Raw genomic sequence first — 15,114 nt, forward strand, 5'->3', positions numbered from 1 at the left:
TCCATTTTATATGTAAAGTTTAACCATTGCGCTGACTGTTAGCCTACCTACCTCACACCTAAAGTACACCTTGGTCATGAAACTTCGTTGCCAAATTTGACAATAACAGCTAAGCATTGTTTGAGGTGGGGGGGTTCTTCGTATCCACTATTTACTGCAGCTTATTTAAAAATAAATAAATAAATATCTCTGGTATTTTCTACAATGAGTCCTTTAATATTCTGACTGATGTGCATAAAAGATTTTCTAACTAGCATCTAGTTGTCTAAAGTGGTCTGTGACTTTATCCGACTTGTATGTTCTTATTTTTGTTAGAAACATGCTTATTTTCTTTGTGGGAAGGATAACAAGAAAAGGAGATATCCACTTGTTGGTATAATCAGTACGTTTCTCATAAATGCGAGTGACACTGCTCCTTTGTAATCAGAAGGCCATCTGTCCAATATACTCTATTTATCCATGTCGAGTCCTCTTTAAATATGATGCATTTGTTTAAACAAATAAAATTATTAATAAATGGCTATATTTTTATTTATATCCCAATGTCTTTGTGTCGTATCTGCTCATCACATGCTGAAAATCTGCAGTTGATCAATATTATAAGTTAACACTCACTCACTCACTCACTCGTCCTCTGCTTGTCAGTGCGAGGGTCGCAGGGGTCCGGAGCCTATCTCGGTATCACTGGGCACGAGGTTGGCGCGGGGGGGGGTCACCCTGGACGAGACGCCAGTCCAGCGCAAGGCGGCTACATATACACACATTCATTCACACAGCCGCATCCAATTAACCTGAAACCCGGTGGACTGTGGAAGGAAACCAGAGCACCCGGGCCGGAGGAAACGGACACCCGAACAGCTCAGGTGCCGTGCGGCTGCGAGCTAGGCGTTTTGCAGCTTTAATGAAATTTTTACTGGGTCTGGATACTTCTAACACAAGCATTTGGTAGTAAAATTATACAGCTAGTTTAATGCGACTAGCAAAATATTATCCGAGTTACCCCGATGTTCCATAATTTGCTGCTGCTGACGATTCGAGTTAACTACACAACAACAGGAGACGAGCAAGAACTTTCTCTAACGTGTTTTACTGCTGCAGAAGTTTACTGTAAAATTAGGAGAATCCTTTCGCGGTATTCAAAAATTTGAAATATAATTGTATCATCACAAAAACCCACGTCTCTCGCTGAATTCGGTCCCTGAACTGAGGCTGAAGTGAACCACCTGTCCGGCAAACACTCTTGTCATAGAAAAAAAAAATATATACCTAAAAATACAATTGGTTGAAGAGCGAAACATTATTGAGCTCATACTGATTGTAGCTTAGTGGTAAAACTAATTTCGGCGGGCGGACAAATGTAATTAGAAATAAACTTCCGGTCCCAATTGGGGTTCGCAATTTAAAGCCCCGGAGAACCGACCCGCCACCGAGCGCAAAGCCCCTCCTACTGACTCGTGATCGAGCACAGAGCCCCTCCCACTACCCAATGGCTGAGCGCAAAGGCCCGCCCACTGACTCATGACCGAGCACAGAGCCCCTCCCACTACCCAATGGCTGAGCGCAAAGGCCCGCCCACTGACTCATGACCGAGCGCAAAGTCCCGCCCACTGTCCTGTCACTGCGCACTCAAGCGACGTACGTGAGAAAATGGCGGCCTACTTGTGGACCTAGAGCTCGTGTTTACAATAGTTCTCGCCGTTCCCGTGAGCTGTAGGCTATACGGAACCATTCGAGAAGTCATAGCTCTCCTTCTGGAAAGAAGGCTTGGGGAAGCGCCGGTGGATGTGAGAAGCATGCGAATTCGCACAGAGTTTCCATGCCAGAAGCAGCGTGCAGTTCGGAATAGGTGTGCAGAGCAGGTCACGCAGCACACCGGGCAGCACGGACTGCACAGCGCGCGCCGCTCTTCCTCCTTCCAGAGCGCCATCCACTTGTGCTGCCTCATCACTGCTGACTAAGGACACGGTGACTGTGTGTCACTCGTTCGAGTGCCGTGGGGCCATTTTGTCCCTTCGGACTCACTGACCTAAGTGACCTAATCTAGCACGAGATTGATAATCCACGCGCCGGCGGCGTAATGCGCTGCTGCTCGTCGCAGCTCCCCGCGTGCTACTACTAGTTTCGCTCGGCAGCTCGCTGAAACTGCCACGCGCCCTCGCGTGTTTATGGGACTGGCCAAGTCCGGACTCGTCGCCTCAGTGGTCCGAGGAAGCCGGGCGGTGACGCCGTGAGGTAGGATGACGTACCGGCCGCCGGTGCGCGCGCTCTGCGCCCTCAGCGCTGCGCGGCTCTGGAGGAGCAGCCCGCGCGCGCGCCTGCCGCCGCCGCCGCTCCGCACCGTGTGCTCGCGCTCCGAGGAAACCTTTAAGCCCAGCAAAGTGGCCGTTGTGACCAAAACCACCAGATACGAGTTCGAGCAGCAGCGCTACCGGTACGCGGGACTCTCTGAAGACGATCTGAAGCAGCTGGTAAGATGCCGTTAAACTGGTTTGTCACGTCGCCATTACATCCAAATTCACGTATTTACATTTATTCACTTAGCAGATGCTTTTCTCTAGAGTAACTTCCAGAGAACTCTATGTAGTGTTCAGCCCACACACCTTACTCACCGCAGTGACTTACACTGCTAGATAAACTACTTACTCAGGGTCACTCATCCCCACATTAGTGGAACACACTCTCTCGGTCACTCACACACTATAGGTGAACCTGAACAGCATGTCTTTGGACTGTGGGAGGAAACCAGAGCACCAGGAGGAAACCCACACAGATACAGGAGAGCATGCTCCACGCAGACTGAGCGGAGATCAAACCCACATCCTCTTGCACCATGCAGGTGCTGTGAGACATCAGCGCTACTCACTGTGTTACCGTGTCCCATTTGACCAAGCAGGGTATTTTTACTCTACTAAATAATCAAGTTCAGTGCCTGGATCAAGGGAGCTGCAGCAGTAGCGAGAAGTGGCCTTCGAACCGACAACCTACTGGTGCAGATCTACGTCCTTGATCAGGACACTATCTGCTGGCCCTGGCCTTCTTATGAACGGGAACAGGGGTGGCCTGATGTGCACAGTTTCAGTAGATTTAACCTTACATTGAAATACCTTGAGTTGCATTGGGATTTCATTGAGGAACATTAGTTACATTAAGGGGGCGCGGTGGCGCAGCAGGTTTGACCGAGTCCTGTTCTCCGGTAGGTCTGGGGTTCGAGTCCCGCTTGGGTTGCCTTGCGATGGACTGGCATCCCGTCCTAGGTGTGTCCCCTGCCCCTCCGGCCTTTCGCCCTGTGTTGCCGGGTTAGGCTCCGGCACTCCGCGACCCCGTTTGGGGCAAGCGGTTTCAGACTGTGTGTGTGTGTGTGTGTGTGGGGTGCTGCTGTTGTCGCGGTGCTGGTGCCGGGGTGGCAGCGCTTTAATTGCACCAGGGTACGCTCGCCTTCTTGTAACCAAACATAGTGTAATTGCTTAAGTGGGAGGAATGCTTACAAAAATGTTACCTGCTGCTCTACATAAGTGGTGCACAGTTTATACAAGTACAGTTCATGTATTTATAGAACTTCCAGCGATGGATTGCAAATATAGCGTGGTGTCTCGGTGTAAAAACCGGTGCTGTTGATGTGACCTGATGAACTGTGGTAAACCAGCTCTGGAAACCACTGTAATGGAATGTTCTGATTTGACGTATCTGTATCAGCGTGTGTTTCTGTGTGTCACACACTGCTTGGTTGACTCCTCCTCCGCAGCTTGCCTTGAAAGGCTCCAGCTACAGCGGGCTGTTGGAGAGGCACAACATCCACACTCTGAACGTCGAGCACATTGTGGAGAGCCTGCAGTAAGTTCTTTTTTTGGGGGGGGGGTGTGGTCTGCATGTCATTGATGGGGTGGGTCAGTCTGGCCTCTGGCAGTCATTAATTCGCTTGGTGAGCAAAGGGTGTTGGGATACTGACCATCTAGTTCGAACCATCTCCCAGACAGGGGAGAGTCTCCAGTGACAGTGTGCTGGAACATTCCCTTTGACCCTCTCTCTCTCTCCTCGCTTTAGGAAAGAGGGGATTGAGGTGCGCGTTGTACGGAGGAGGGAATACGATGAGGAGATGGTGCGGTGGGCAGATGCCATTGTGTCAGCAGGAGGTGCGAAAAGATCTTCATCGGTGACCTTTTCCTTTTTCATGCATGTAGCGCAGTGCACGGTTTCGGTCCTCTGTGGCTGCTGCCAACTGGCGTGGGTTTGTGTGCAGCATTGGGAATATTGTTGCCATGCTGTTTGTTAAACAAATTCTGTCAATCCTGTGGATGGGACAGGTGATGGTACCATGCTGCTGGTGGCCAGTAAGGTGTTTGACAAAAGGAAACCTGTACTGGGCGTGAACACAGACCCTGAGAGGTAAGCGCGATCACGGCTTCGGTCGTCTTTTCTACTGCTAAGTACGTGCCGAGTCCTGATCTCTGGCTCGTGCCGCCTCGCTAATGCTGTAATCCGCTTCCGTGTAAAGATCCGAGGGACACCTGTGCCTTCCGGTCCGCTACACGCGCACCTTCCCCGAGGCGCTAAGGAAGCTGCAGAGAGGAGAATTCAGGTGAGTTTGTGTGTCTGTCTACCTTACCGTGTCTATGCGCTAAGTACAAAATGCCTCTACGTTGACTCTGTGTGTTAGAAACATTTGACGCGGACATTTTTGAAAATACAAATATTTCCAGATTATTTATTTCTAATGGGATTTTCTTCACTGATCTGTAATCCTGGGTCCAGCAAAAAGGTATGCAGACAGAATACAAAATAGTGTATAGAGCTCATGCTGCATTCCATGTTTAAGGGATGAACCTGTCAACAGCAGGCATTTAAACATAAGTTTGAAAGTAGCTTGAGGTTGGAAAAAAGAAAAGTTTAAAAAGCCAAAGTATTTTACACAAAGGAACGGAGAAATGAATCAAAAGTGAGACATTAATCACGTTTGTGTGTTAAATATCCCATGTGTCATACTGCCCTCTAGTGTCCAAAAGAGCAACAAAGTCTGTTTCAGTTCTTTCTCCGTCCCTCCTTCCTGCTGATGCTCAGTTGGCAGTGGCGTCAGAGACTCCGTCTACACTTGGAGGGGACGGGGATCAACCCGATGCCAGTGGACCTGCATGAGCAGCAGCTGAGCCTGGAGCAGCACAACCAGGCACACCGGATCTCCACGGAGGCCCAGCGCAGTACGACCCACCCTACTGTGTACCGCTATCTCTTCATCTTCTGTGCAGTGCTTATACCGCCTAAGGCAGAGTAGAGGCATTAAAATGCTCCACGTGCCAAAGAACACGATTCACTTTCAGTTAAAAACGCTGGGTCTAGAGCTCCTCTCCCCTGTATCTCTTCCTGTCCCTTTCTCTGTGTATAGCTGTGTTTATCAAGTGCTATTGGTTCTATGTCCTGTGCTGTGCTTTATGCCTGTGTTGTTTTCAGGGTGTCCTTCTCTACATTCTGAGCACCCTGCACACCCGAGCAGTCAGATTTCTGGGTGACTCTTCCCCGTGTGTTTCTTTGGGACAGGTACAGAGAGTGATGCTGTCACCTCTCCCCACCTACTTCCCGTCCGAGGACTCAACGAGATCTTCATCGGAGAGTCTCTCTCCTCAAGGTACTCCTGCAGCCAACCACCTCTTCACACTGTGGAGTCTACAGATATTGTTAGGTTCTGCATAATGCACTGGGCATGTTGATATGTCATCCTTCATTAACCCCTCATACCCTGCATCCTCCAGCCCTGCATCGTCCTGACTTTTGGATCTCTGTCTGTCACAGGGGGCGCTATAAAGCCTTCAAACCCCATCTTACCCTCTCACTCCATAGGGCTTCGTACTATGAGCTCTCCGTAGATGATGGACCGTGGGAGAAGCAGAAAAGTTCTGGACTCAGCATCTGCACCGGCACTGGATCCAAAGCCTGGTACAGGACACGGCACATGACAAGTAGTGCTGATGGCTAATGGTGTTTGGTAGACATACACAGCAGGGTGCCCACACAGGCCAGTTTTCGGGAAGCTGCTTCAGGTCTGGTCAGTGTGTGACTTCCACCACTGTCTCTTTTGCTCAGGTCCTATAATATAAACAAGCTGTTTGAGGAAACGGTTCGAGACATCCTGATGATAGGTATGTAATGCAAACGCTCGCCGTGTGTAACAACACTCACCTGACAGGGGCCATCATCACTCTGATCTCTCTGCTGTCAACAGGCCGAGAACAAACAGGGTTGGATGTCCCACTGAACCGGGAGTTCATTGAAAAGGGTGAGCGTTTTGCCTAAATGGACTTTTAAGTAGTTAAAGCTGATAGTCTTTAAACTGAGAAGTTGGACACATGTACTATTTAACAAATATGGTGATGCGGTGTTTTTTGGGGTATGGGCTGCAGTCACAAAGGAGTACAACAAGTCCCTGGTGTTTGGCCCAGAGGAGAGCCGGCTTTTCTTCAGCATCCGAGAGCCCATTGTCAACAGGGTCTTCTCCAGCAGTCGCCAGAGGGGCTTTGCTAATAAGTGAGTGCTCTGTGTGTGTGTATGAGAGAGAGAGATATCTCAGTATCCCCAGCAGCTTGTATCTGAGACATTATCGCAGTTGCAGTCTGGCTGTGTACGTTACTCTGACCACCCTGCTGTGCTGTTGACAGGGTGTGTGTACGTTCACGCTGCTGGGATGCTTGCATGGTGGTCGACGGCGGGACCTCTTTTGAATTCAATGACGGTGCCATAGCAACAATCAGCCTGAATGAGGAGGACCAGCTACGCACAATCTTGCTCAGAGACTGACCCCTCTGCTATAACCGTACTCATCTCGCCCACACGCACCCGACCACTGGACCTGCGTGTGTAATACAGACCTAGAAGTGAATTTGGGAGGATGGTCAGTGAATTTCTGGGGCTTTTCCGGTCTTTCCACTAAAGCAGTGGTTACCTGTATCTTATTTCTCTAGATGTGGTGATATTTGTGGGTGGGTCCTCAGGTGATTGATCAGTAGGATGCTGGAACTTCTTCTTTTTGTTTGGTCATTTGACTACTGCGTCTTCGACTTTTCTGTTACAGAAGTTTCTATTTGAGCAGAAACACTTCGGAATAAGTTGTAAACGTTCACATGGATTTAAGCATGCTATGGACATGAGATTGAGTGCAACAGAGGGTTTTTTTTTTTTTTTCCCCTTTTCTATCAGGATTGGCAGCTGTGACAAGGTGTAATTAATGAGAGGATGATATCTTTTGGATTTACCGGTGCTATCAGGAAGGTTAGTGAAATGACCGATGAAGCCTTCTCTCTCAGTTCAGAGGATGCTGGTTGTAGTTTAAACTTGTAACACTCCGCTGTATGGCTTGGAACGTGAAGCACATCCCTGATTCAGACTCCCAGCCTGGTTCCGGCCAGCCCCAAATGACGTCGTGAAGAGCATTTCCCAAACTGCTTTATGTCCGCAGGATTAGGATCGTTTTCTGAGCAACCTACAAGGGTCTACAGGAATGGGCTCTCTAGGACCCAGCTGAAAGAGGAGGTACCAATTAAGTTACCACAAGAAATTTAAGTTACACACTTAAATTCACCGTGGGGGCAGTTTAATTTTACATGCTGTATTTAATAGTTTTTATTGTATTTATAGTTTTTGCAAAGCTGAGGTGCCAAATTCCTGCTGCACAGTATCTTTACAAGCCAGGTTTGCAGCACAAAGGAAAACTTATTTGTACACAAGTGTTCCAATTCAGATTTGGTTGTACATCATTGTATTACTTTTGATGTGCAAGAGCAATCCTGTTCTATGCATCTTCTCGGAAAGGGGTTTATTGGCACAGAACTGTTTCATACGTTTCCTTCACAGCCAGCTGTGTGCAGCTCTGCTGATGAGAGAGGTGCTGTTGTCAAAAATAAAATTACACCGCTGCTCAGAAACGCTGCATTTTCCCTTTTGGTTCTGAGGCCGTGCAGAAGTAGCCGGGTGTCTCCCATACAAATGATCTAGGTATGTACTTTCCTTTCTATACAGCAGTTGCCGGTCGCTGTAACACTGCATGCCCTAGGTAGGAAGAGTCTTCCTGCATCACGGAAGCTTCCATTGCTCTCACACTCTTACTGCCGCTGAGGGATGTGAGCTGCCGGCACAGGTCATTCAGCATTTTGTACTGCGGTTTGTGTCCTGTCATTCACTAAGTGGCACAGATGGGTGTTGCATGCTGATATAGAGGGGTGTGAAGTCCAAGAAAGTCACCATTCACTGCTCTCTTGTTTACACCCAAGGATTCCTACGTTCCATACAGTACTAGCTGAAATGTTAGTCAAACTTTAGGATGCAGAACTTGTCACTATTCAAAATGAAAACAGCCTCTTTTTCCAGAAGCAGGGATGTAGATAAGGTGATGTTGAATGATACTGGCCAAGGCATTTAATTAAAATCCTAGTTTATTTACAGGAACATTTTGAAGTAATAAAAATAGAAAATGTACCAATTTAACAAGAACACAGTATTCAAGTTAACCCCCATCGGGCAATATGACAATTTCCCCTCATTTCACCGAACAGAAGGAAAGGCACTGATTAGCTTGCCATTTCATAATTTACTGCCTGATACAAGTTACTGCCACTGCTGTCCTCTTAACACCCTTTAAACAAAGTGTTTTTTTTTTTTTCCCCCCCCCTAAGATCACCTCAAAACATTCAGAAATTTACTGAATACAATTTTATAGTCTGAATAGTAAGATGCTCTGTACATTTTTAAAATATGTTAACCAGTGGGAAGATTTGTTTTTGCATCAGAGACCAAGTAAATATATTTTAGGGGTTTAAAAAAAAAAAAAAAAATTTAAATGATTAGGTTGGTTACATGTTTGGTGGAAGAAGGGGGACTTATGTGATCAGTCTGATACATTTCCATTTTTAGGGACAGAAGGTAAATAGCTCACCCATGGACACAACTCAGTATTTAACAGCTTGATCACAAGCCAAGCAGGTTTTAAAAGGAAATCTCAGGGAAAAGTAATGACTTTAGCAAGTATAACATACTTGCTGAAACACAACCATTTACAAAAAGTCAAAATTAGGACTATTTCCAATGACCTTTATAAAACCCCTTACTGTTGAGTTTCTGGCTATTTAAAACCCCCGAGCAACTTTAGATAAGCTTGCCTAAACACAGAGTGATTAAAAACAAAGGGGTGGAAGCTGACAACCCTTTCTTGTAAAGGTCTTCCAGAGAACATGTGGTACTGATATATTTTATAAAAACAGCTACTACCAGTGCATCAATATAGTCCAGTTAGAGGAGAAATGAGATGACCATCCAAAACCTAGTGGATGGATGGGCATTTGAGAGAGCGTGAGCGTGGTGGGAAATTATAGCACAGGAGCCATTTTAAGGACAATTAGCTTTGGACTAGGCTGATGTACTGCCACGCAAAGGAAAAACCCCTTTGCGGTGACGTTATCACAATTCCAGCCACGTTCGCTAAACGTCAGCTCCTTCAACAGCAATACCCTTATCACCTAAAAACAAATGTCTAACTTTTCAACTATTACATGCTTGAACATGTCAAAACTACCTTAGTTATGGCATTAAAGAGATCAGATCCACAGGCTGTTCATGAAATTTTCCACTAAGCCCAACTACATTCATGATACATTGTATTATAAGGACCAAATTTATTGTAAGGATTCTTTGGATTGCTCTATGATAAAAACCATAATCTTACAGAACTTCTGGTCAACTAGTTTCCCTGCAGCAGTAGCCAATGGCCAACATGGTAGAATTTCAGGTCATGGTCAATGTTCCCATTTAGAGGGGAATGAAGTAAAGCTACTCCATGGTACGCTACTGACAATCCCCACAGCTTGCTCGTGCTCCTGAAAACCTCGCAGAGTTAGTGTCTGAAGGTCAGCCGGCAGTGCGTGCCCCACATTGTGTTGTCTTTGCAATCAGCCGAAGTGGGCCGTGCCACGCTGGAAAAAAAGCACGTATTGATGAGCACCTGTGACAGTGCCTTATTCAGCATAGGCAGATTACTTTCCTGCACCAGACCAAACACCTCCAGTGTCCGTAGCTCCGGAAACTTATCCAGGTCCCTGAGCGTACAGAAAAGGGAAGAAACACCTTAAGGGGGTATCAGTCAGCTGGAAATCCATTTTGTCAGACTTTGTGTGTCCCTGAGAACATCATATTATGACTGAATGCATATTGATTGCTGGTGTGTGCATAAAACTCACGCCAGGCCTGCTGCATGTATCTGGTAGCAGCGGCTAAGTCCCAGGTGCCGCAGCGAGATCAGTTGCTGGAGGAGTGGAAAGCTGTCAGCTGTCAGCAGCACGCTGTCGCTGTAACACATGCCAGTGGAAGTCAGTGGCCCAAATTTGAGCTGCCCAGACTGCGCTATGTACCTGCTTCCTTTTCATCCTTACCTTAAATCGAGCTGTGTAAGATGAGGACTTCGCTCAACCAAGACTTTCAAATCTAAAAAGATGGGGAGAAAAGGAAAAAAAAAAGCTGAGTTGGACAAAGGTAGGATGAGCAACTGATGCCAATGAAAGCCTTTCCTCTCACCCTCCATTGTCAGGTTCTGTCTGTAGCCACTGATGTTGAGTTGGGTCACACTGGAGGGGATATTGCCAACAACAGCCTTTATGTGGTCATTGTTGAAGTTGCACCAAGACACGTTCAACTCCTGTAGCCTGTGCAGGACACAGTGAAACACGCCGCTATTTGTCTGAGAGGAACAGAAGCTAAACCAGTGATCTTCTAGTGTACATGCTTCACTATAACAAACCTTTGTACAAAGGTAATTCCATTCCCCATGAGCTGAGACAGCATAAGTTCCTACCTGGTGCATGCCTGCAGCATCCCACCGACCGCCTCGGGGGATAAGCCAGAGCAGCCGCAGATGTTGAGCCGAGCAAGCTCTTCGTTCTGAGATAAAAACCTGCAGCATCGACAGAGGGTCATAATTAAGCTCCTATCTGCAGTCTGACCCAGAGAGGTGTTTAATTACTATATAGATGAGGCTGCCCAATACAGATATTTAGCAGGAGTTCAAGGGTCAGAGGTCACTTACTGCATGATGCTGTCTGAGAGTTCCAGCCCCTCCAGACTGAGGTCCTGTAGCCACCGACAATGGGAGAAGAGGTCTTCTAATACTGCAGTGCTAACAATACAGCTGGACAGGTCCAGGTGCTGGATCCGCAGTTGGCTGGGGGGGATGGACAATTGACCCTGATGGTACTTTGCTGGACTGCATGTAAAAAGTGCCCTGGAAGCATATGCAGAACAACTCACAGAGACGGAGGAAGGCGGAACTCTCCAATGCAGGATCGTGGGCACCGCAGCGCCAGGACCCCAGTAGGCAACAGCTGGGTCAGTGCTGCATCCATCTGATTCACACCCACAAGATCCACACTGGTCCAGAGTGATTCGTCAAAGCTGCAGATACAACCAATGTCACTGAACTGTGTAGGATATGCACACACATACACTCGTCGGGAGGGGGAAAAAAAAAAAAAAAAAAATCTCTTGGCAGTGCCCAATTTCCAGGACTTACACCAAACGCCGCCATCGCCTGCAGATGCGTGAAACCCCCAGGAGGTCCTTCAGAGACAGGCAGGAGAAGATCCCAAGAAGAAGCTCATCAGGGAGCCGATCCCAGGACAATGCTGGTAGGACAGAAGGAGTAGGAAGAACAGAGGCCTGTTATCAAGGCAATCTTATTGCCAATCATGTGCACATGTACTCAGAATTGCTCAGTAGCACTAAAGAAACAGACACACACACACACACACACACACACACACACACACACACACAGCTAATCCCAAGCACGGTTGCGGCAAGCCAGAGCCAAACCCAGCAACACACGGCATAAGGCTGGAGGGGGAGGGGACACACCCAGGACAGGACACCAGTCCATCACAACGCACCCCAAAGCAAGACTCGAACCCCAGACCTGCCAGAGAGCAGGACTCGGCCAAACCCACTGCGCCCCCCTCAGGAAACAGATAATGTTTCAAAATTCAGTCAGAGGTACTTTTTTCCAGTGGGAACAAGACATATGCAATAGCAGCAGCCACCAAATCTCAAAGTACATTAACCTCATAGTAGAAACCACTGCGTAGATTTTTTTTTTTTTTTTTTTTTATTTTGCTAAAAGTACAAATGTTCTCCAGAGATGTATTCTATATGCCCTACCTAATTTATCTGAAAAACAATGAACTATACAATATGAGAATGTGTAGCAATAAAAAAAAAAAAAAAAAACACTGCTGGATACAGAGGAAAAAAAGGACCTCTAGTTACCCATTTTTACTCCAACACAAACCGAGGGAGAATTTATACACGCACCACCGCTACTGTCTCGGCTCACGGTGACACACCGCAGCTGTTCGATTACTGTAGTACATTGTGACAAGCCACGCGTGCCAGTGCACACACCTGCAGACTCCCTCCTGCGCCGTGGTCTCCTGCCAAGGACAAACTGCGTCTCCTCATTCTCCTTGCCCTTAGCCAAGGTGCGAGGCTGCTTGTGCGGAGGGGACCAATGCTGTATGAGTTCCTGAGGAGTGTTCTCGTTGTCCAGACCTGTCCCGAAGGACGGACTTTTCTTCAACTTGCTCTGGGACAGCATGGAGCCGTCCAGCTGCCCATGAAGGCAGGGAAGCTGCTGCAGGGGTCTGTGAACAAAGATAACTAACGTATTTGCAGGGAGGAGGCAATACAATTTAGTACAAGCCAGCTGGCGATGTACATTTACATTTGTTTATTTAGCAGACGCTTTTCTCCAAAGCGACTTCCGATGAACTCTCTAGTGTTATCAGCCCACACACCCTATTTAACAAGGTGACTTACACTGCTAGATACACTACTTACACTTGGTCACCCATCCATACATCAATGGAACACACTCTCTCTGTCACTCACACACTATGGGTGAACCTGAACAGCATGTCTTTGAACTGTAGGAGGAAACACATCCAAACATGGGGAGAACATGGAAACTCCACACAGACTGAGTGGGGATCGAACCCATGTTCTCTCACACCACCCAGGTTCTGTGAGACAGCAGCGCTACTTGCTGTGCCACCCATAGAGCCATAGTGCAGTGGTTAGAACTTCTGCCTATGGAAGCAAAGGTTGCAGATTTGAATCCCAGCTGTAGGACCCTTGAACAAGGTACTCAGCCTTAATTGCTCCAGTAAAATTACCCAGCTGTATAAATGGGTAAATAACTACATAGCTTAACAATCTAAGTCACTTTGGAGAAAACAGTCAGCTAAATAAATGTAAATCTCAAAGTTTTACATCTATATTTTATATACAGCATGCAGTTATAGACTACAAAGAAAAATATGCATATATAATGCATAATTCTTTTATAATAATAGAAAATCATTATGAATATCGTTTAGTATAATTATTATTAATAGAAATTAACTGAATATAAGCATAATTATTACAATATGTAATTCATCATATTTATAAACAGTTTACTGGTTTTGCCTGGTGAAAGCTCAAGCAGTGAAGTGAGTCAAAAACGGGTGTGATGGCTTGATGCCAAACTTAAGGGCGACCTAAGACCATAGACTTCCAAAGGCTGTTGGTTCAAGACCCATTCCTCCCGGAGCGTCACTGAGCAAATTACTTACCCTGGAGAAGTCCAGTAAAATACTCAGCTGTGTGAAAAAGCTCATAAGTGGTTTAAGAGAAAAACCCGTTAGAGCAGCAACAAGTGCGTGACTTTAGTGGTGCGCGCGCGCGCATCTCACAACTATTGAACTTATTCACCGACTAAGTGGTTCAACTCGCAGCTTCCGCCACGCTTTACAGCGTTTCGAATGTTGCCAGATTTTTATAAACGCCCACAGAGAGTGCTTTCCCTCCATATCACATGCCGCCATGCGATCGCTCGTGTTTAAAGGGCAGCGCGCGCGGACAGCGCTTCCTCGGCCCGCGCGATCCGCCGCCATGACGGCCCGCAATGAGCGCCAAAAGGCCCCTCGGGGGAGTAACACACACACGACAGATGCCGATTCCCGAAGTAAACGCTGGGGAAAAAAAAAGTGCATAGTGAAATGTTTATAGGCGAGCGCGATGTGAACTCATCGATGTAACAGAGAAGAATGCAACTTAGTGAACGGAGTGAATGGTACAGGAGCGCGCGCGCAGAGCTCGGTTTCACATGTGTAAACTTTGGGGGTCAGTGGTGCTTTTCATGCTTTGCCCGCATGATCACGGCCGGAAATACAAAAAAGATACTCGGTGTTGTACATGGTACATTTCTGGTGTATCATCGAAGTAAGCGGCTGCATCCTTCTACACGTGTACAACTGTGTGTAACACGGAAACTCGAGTAAATAATGCATTTACACAGTTCTTTCACCATTTCAAAATGCCTTGACACATCTTGCAGAGAGCAGCCCCGCTTAAAACAGAATCACTGTGAAATTCCGACGAACTAATTCTTACCTTTCATGTGACATTTCCCTCCCTTTCAAGAGGCTCTGAACTAAGGTGGGGGGAACAGGACGGATATTATCTCACTATGCACTGGCCACAACCCCCAGGCGGGATTATTTAATTATCCCGCTAGATCGCCCGCCTTCGCCCGGAGCGCGAACAGTGGCTGGAAGCGGAGTTCTTTGACTGGAGCCATCCAGCAGAGACGGAAAGTCCGCCCACTGCGCGTGCGCACGGCGGGCTGTGCAGCCAACGCGAAGGAGGGGCGTGTTTGTAGTCCACATACTGTACAGCCTGACCGGGGTACGAGTCGGTTATGTGTTTGGACGTTCAGAATGAAACATCGTCAGTGAGATAATGAATGATGACAGTAATAATATGCAGGAAATAGTGTAATTTCTTGACATATTAGTATATTTTTGTAACAAGTGTAGCAGTTACATGGTATAAAATTGCATAACCATTGTTTCGCAGTTTCTGGACTCTGGGTAGGATGTGGTTCCGAAACCGGCACAAACGATGCGAAGATTCTAACTAAACTGCCCAGCCTGGACTGGACTTAGTGTCTCTGCCTCACAGTCATAGTCTTATGTTTCCAGGACAGGCTCCCGACTAGCGCGACTTTGCACTGGACAACCAGTTAATGATAATAGATTGATGTAAAAATAA

General features: G+C 47.1%; 2 protein-coding genes across 4 annotated transcripts; one reads left to right on the forward strand and one right to left on the reverse strand.

The window, feature by feature from the left end:
* The first annotated feature begins 1,636 nt into the window (after positions 1–1,636).
* Positions 1,637–7,904, forward strand: nadk2 (NAD kinase 2, mitochondrial). Of its 3 annotated transcripts, XR_003797744.1 has the most exons (13): positions 1,637–2,468; positions 3,743–3,831; positions 4,042–4,130; positions 4,302–4,383; positions 4,493–4,576; positions 5,056–5,192; positions 5,530–5,617; positions 5,782–5,925; positions 6,073–6,128; positions 6,212–6,265; positions 6,390–6,513; positions 6,645–6,877; positions 7,183–7,904. XR_003797744.1 is itself a non-coding variant. In XM_029252628.1 (12 exons), exons 1-12 carry the CDS (start codon positions 2,238–2,240, stop codon positions 6,781–6,783), a joined length of 1,317 nt encoding a protein of 438 aa, XP_029108461.1. In that variant the 5' UTR covers positions 1,637–2,237; the 3' UTR covers positions 6,784–7,904. The 3 variants fall into 3 exon arrangements, 2 of the variants coding, with proteins under 2 accessions (XP_029108461.1, XP_029108462.1); XM_029252628.1 differs by having other exon boundaries at positions 6,645–7,904; XM_029252629.1 differs by having other exon boundaries at positions 5,830–5,925; positions 6,645–7,904.
* Positions 7,905–8,795: 891 nt separating this feature from the next.
* skp2 (S-phase kinase-associated protein 2, E3 ubiquitin protein ligase) lies at positions 8,796–14,640 on the reverse strand. Its single transcript, XM_018751169.2, has 10 exons — positions 14,455–14,640; positions 12,424–12,662; positions 11,537–11,648; positions 11,275–11,418; positions 11,054–11,188; positions 10,823–10,921; positions 10,546–10,673; positions 10,404–10,455; positions 10,212–10,319; positions 8,796–10,070 (listed from the first exon to the last, which is right to left on the reverse strand). Exons 1-10 carry the CDS (start codon positions 14,466–14,468, stop codon positions 9,869–9,871), a joined length of 1,233 nt encoding a protein of 410 aa, XP_018606685.2. The 5' UTR covers positions 14,469–14,640; the 3' UTR covers positions 8,796–9,868.
* Positions 14,641–15,114: the final 474 nt, after the last annotated feature.

The sequence above is a fragment of the Scleropages formosus genome, chromosome 6 (assembly GCF_900964775.1).
Source record: "Scleropages formosus chromosome 6, fSclFor1.1, whole genome shotgun sequence".
Lineage (NCBI taxonomy): Eukaryota > Metazoa > Chordata > Actinopteri > Osteoglossiformes > Osteoglossidae > Scleropages > Scleropages formosus.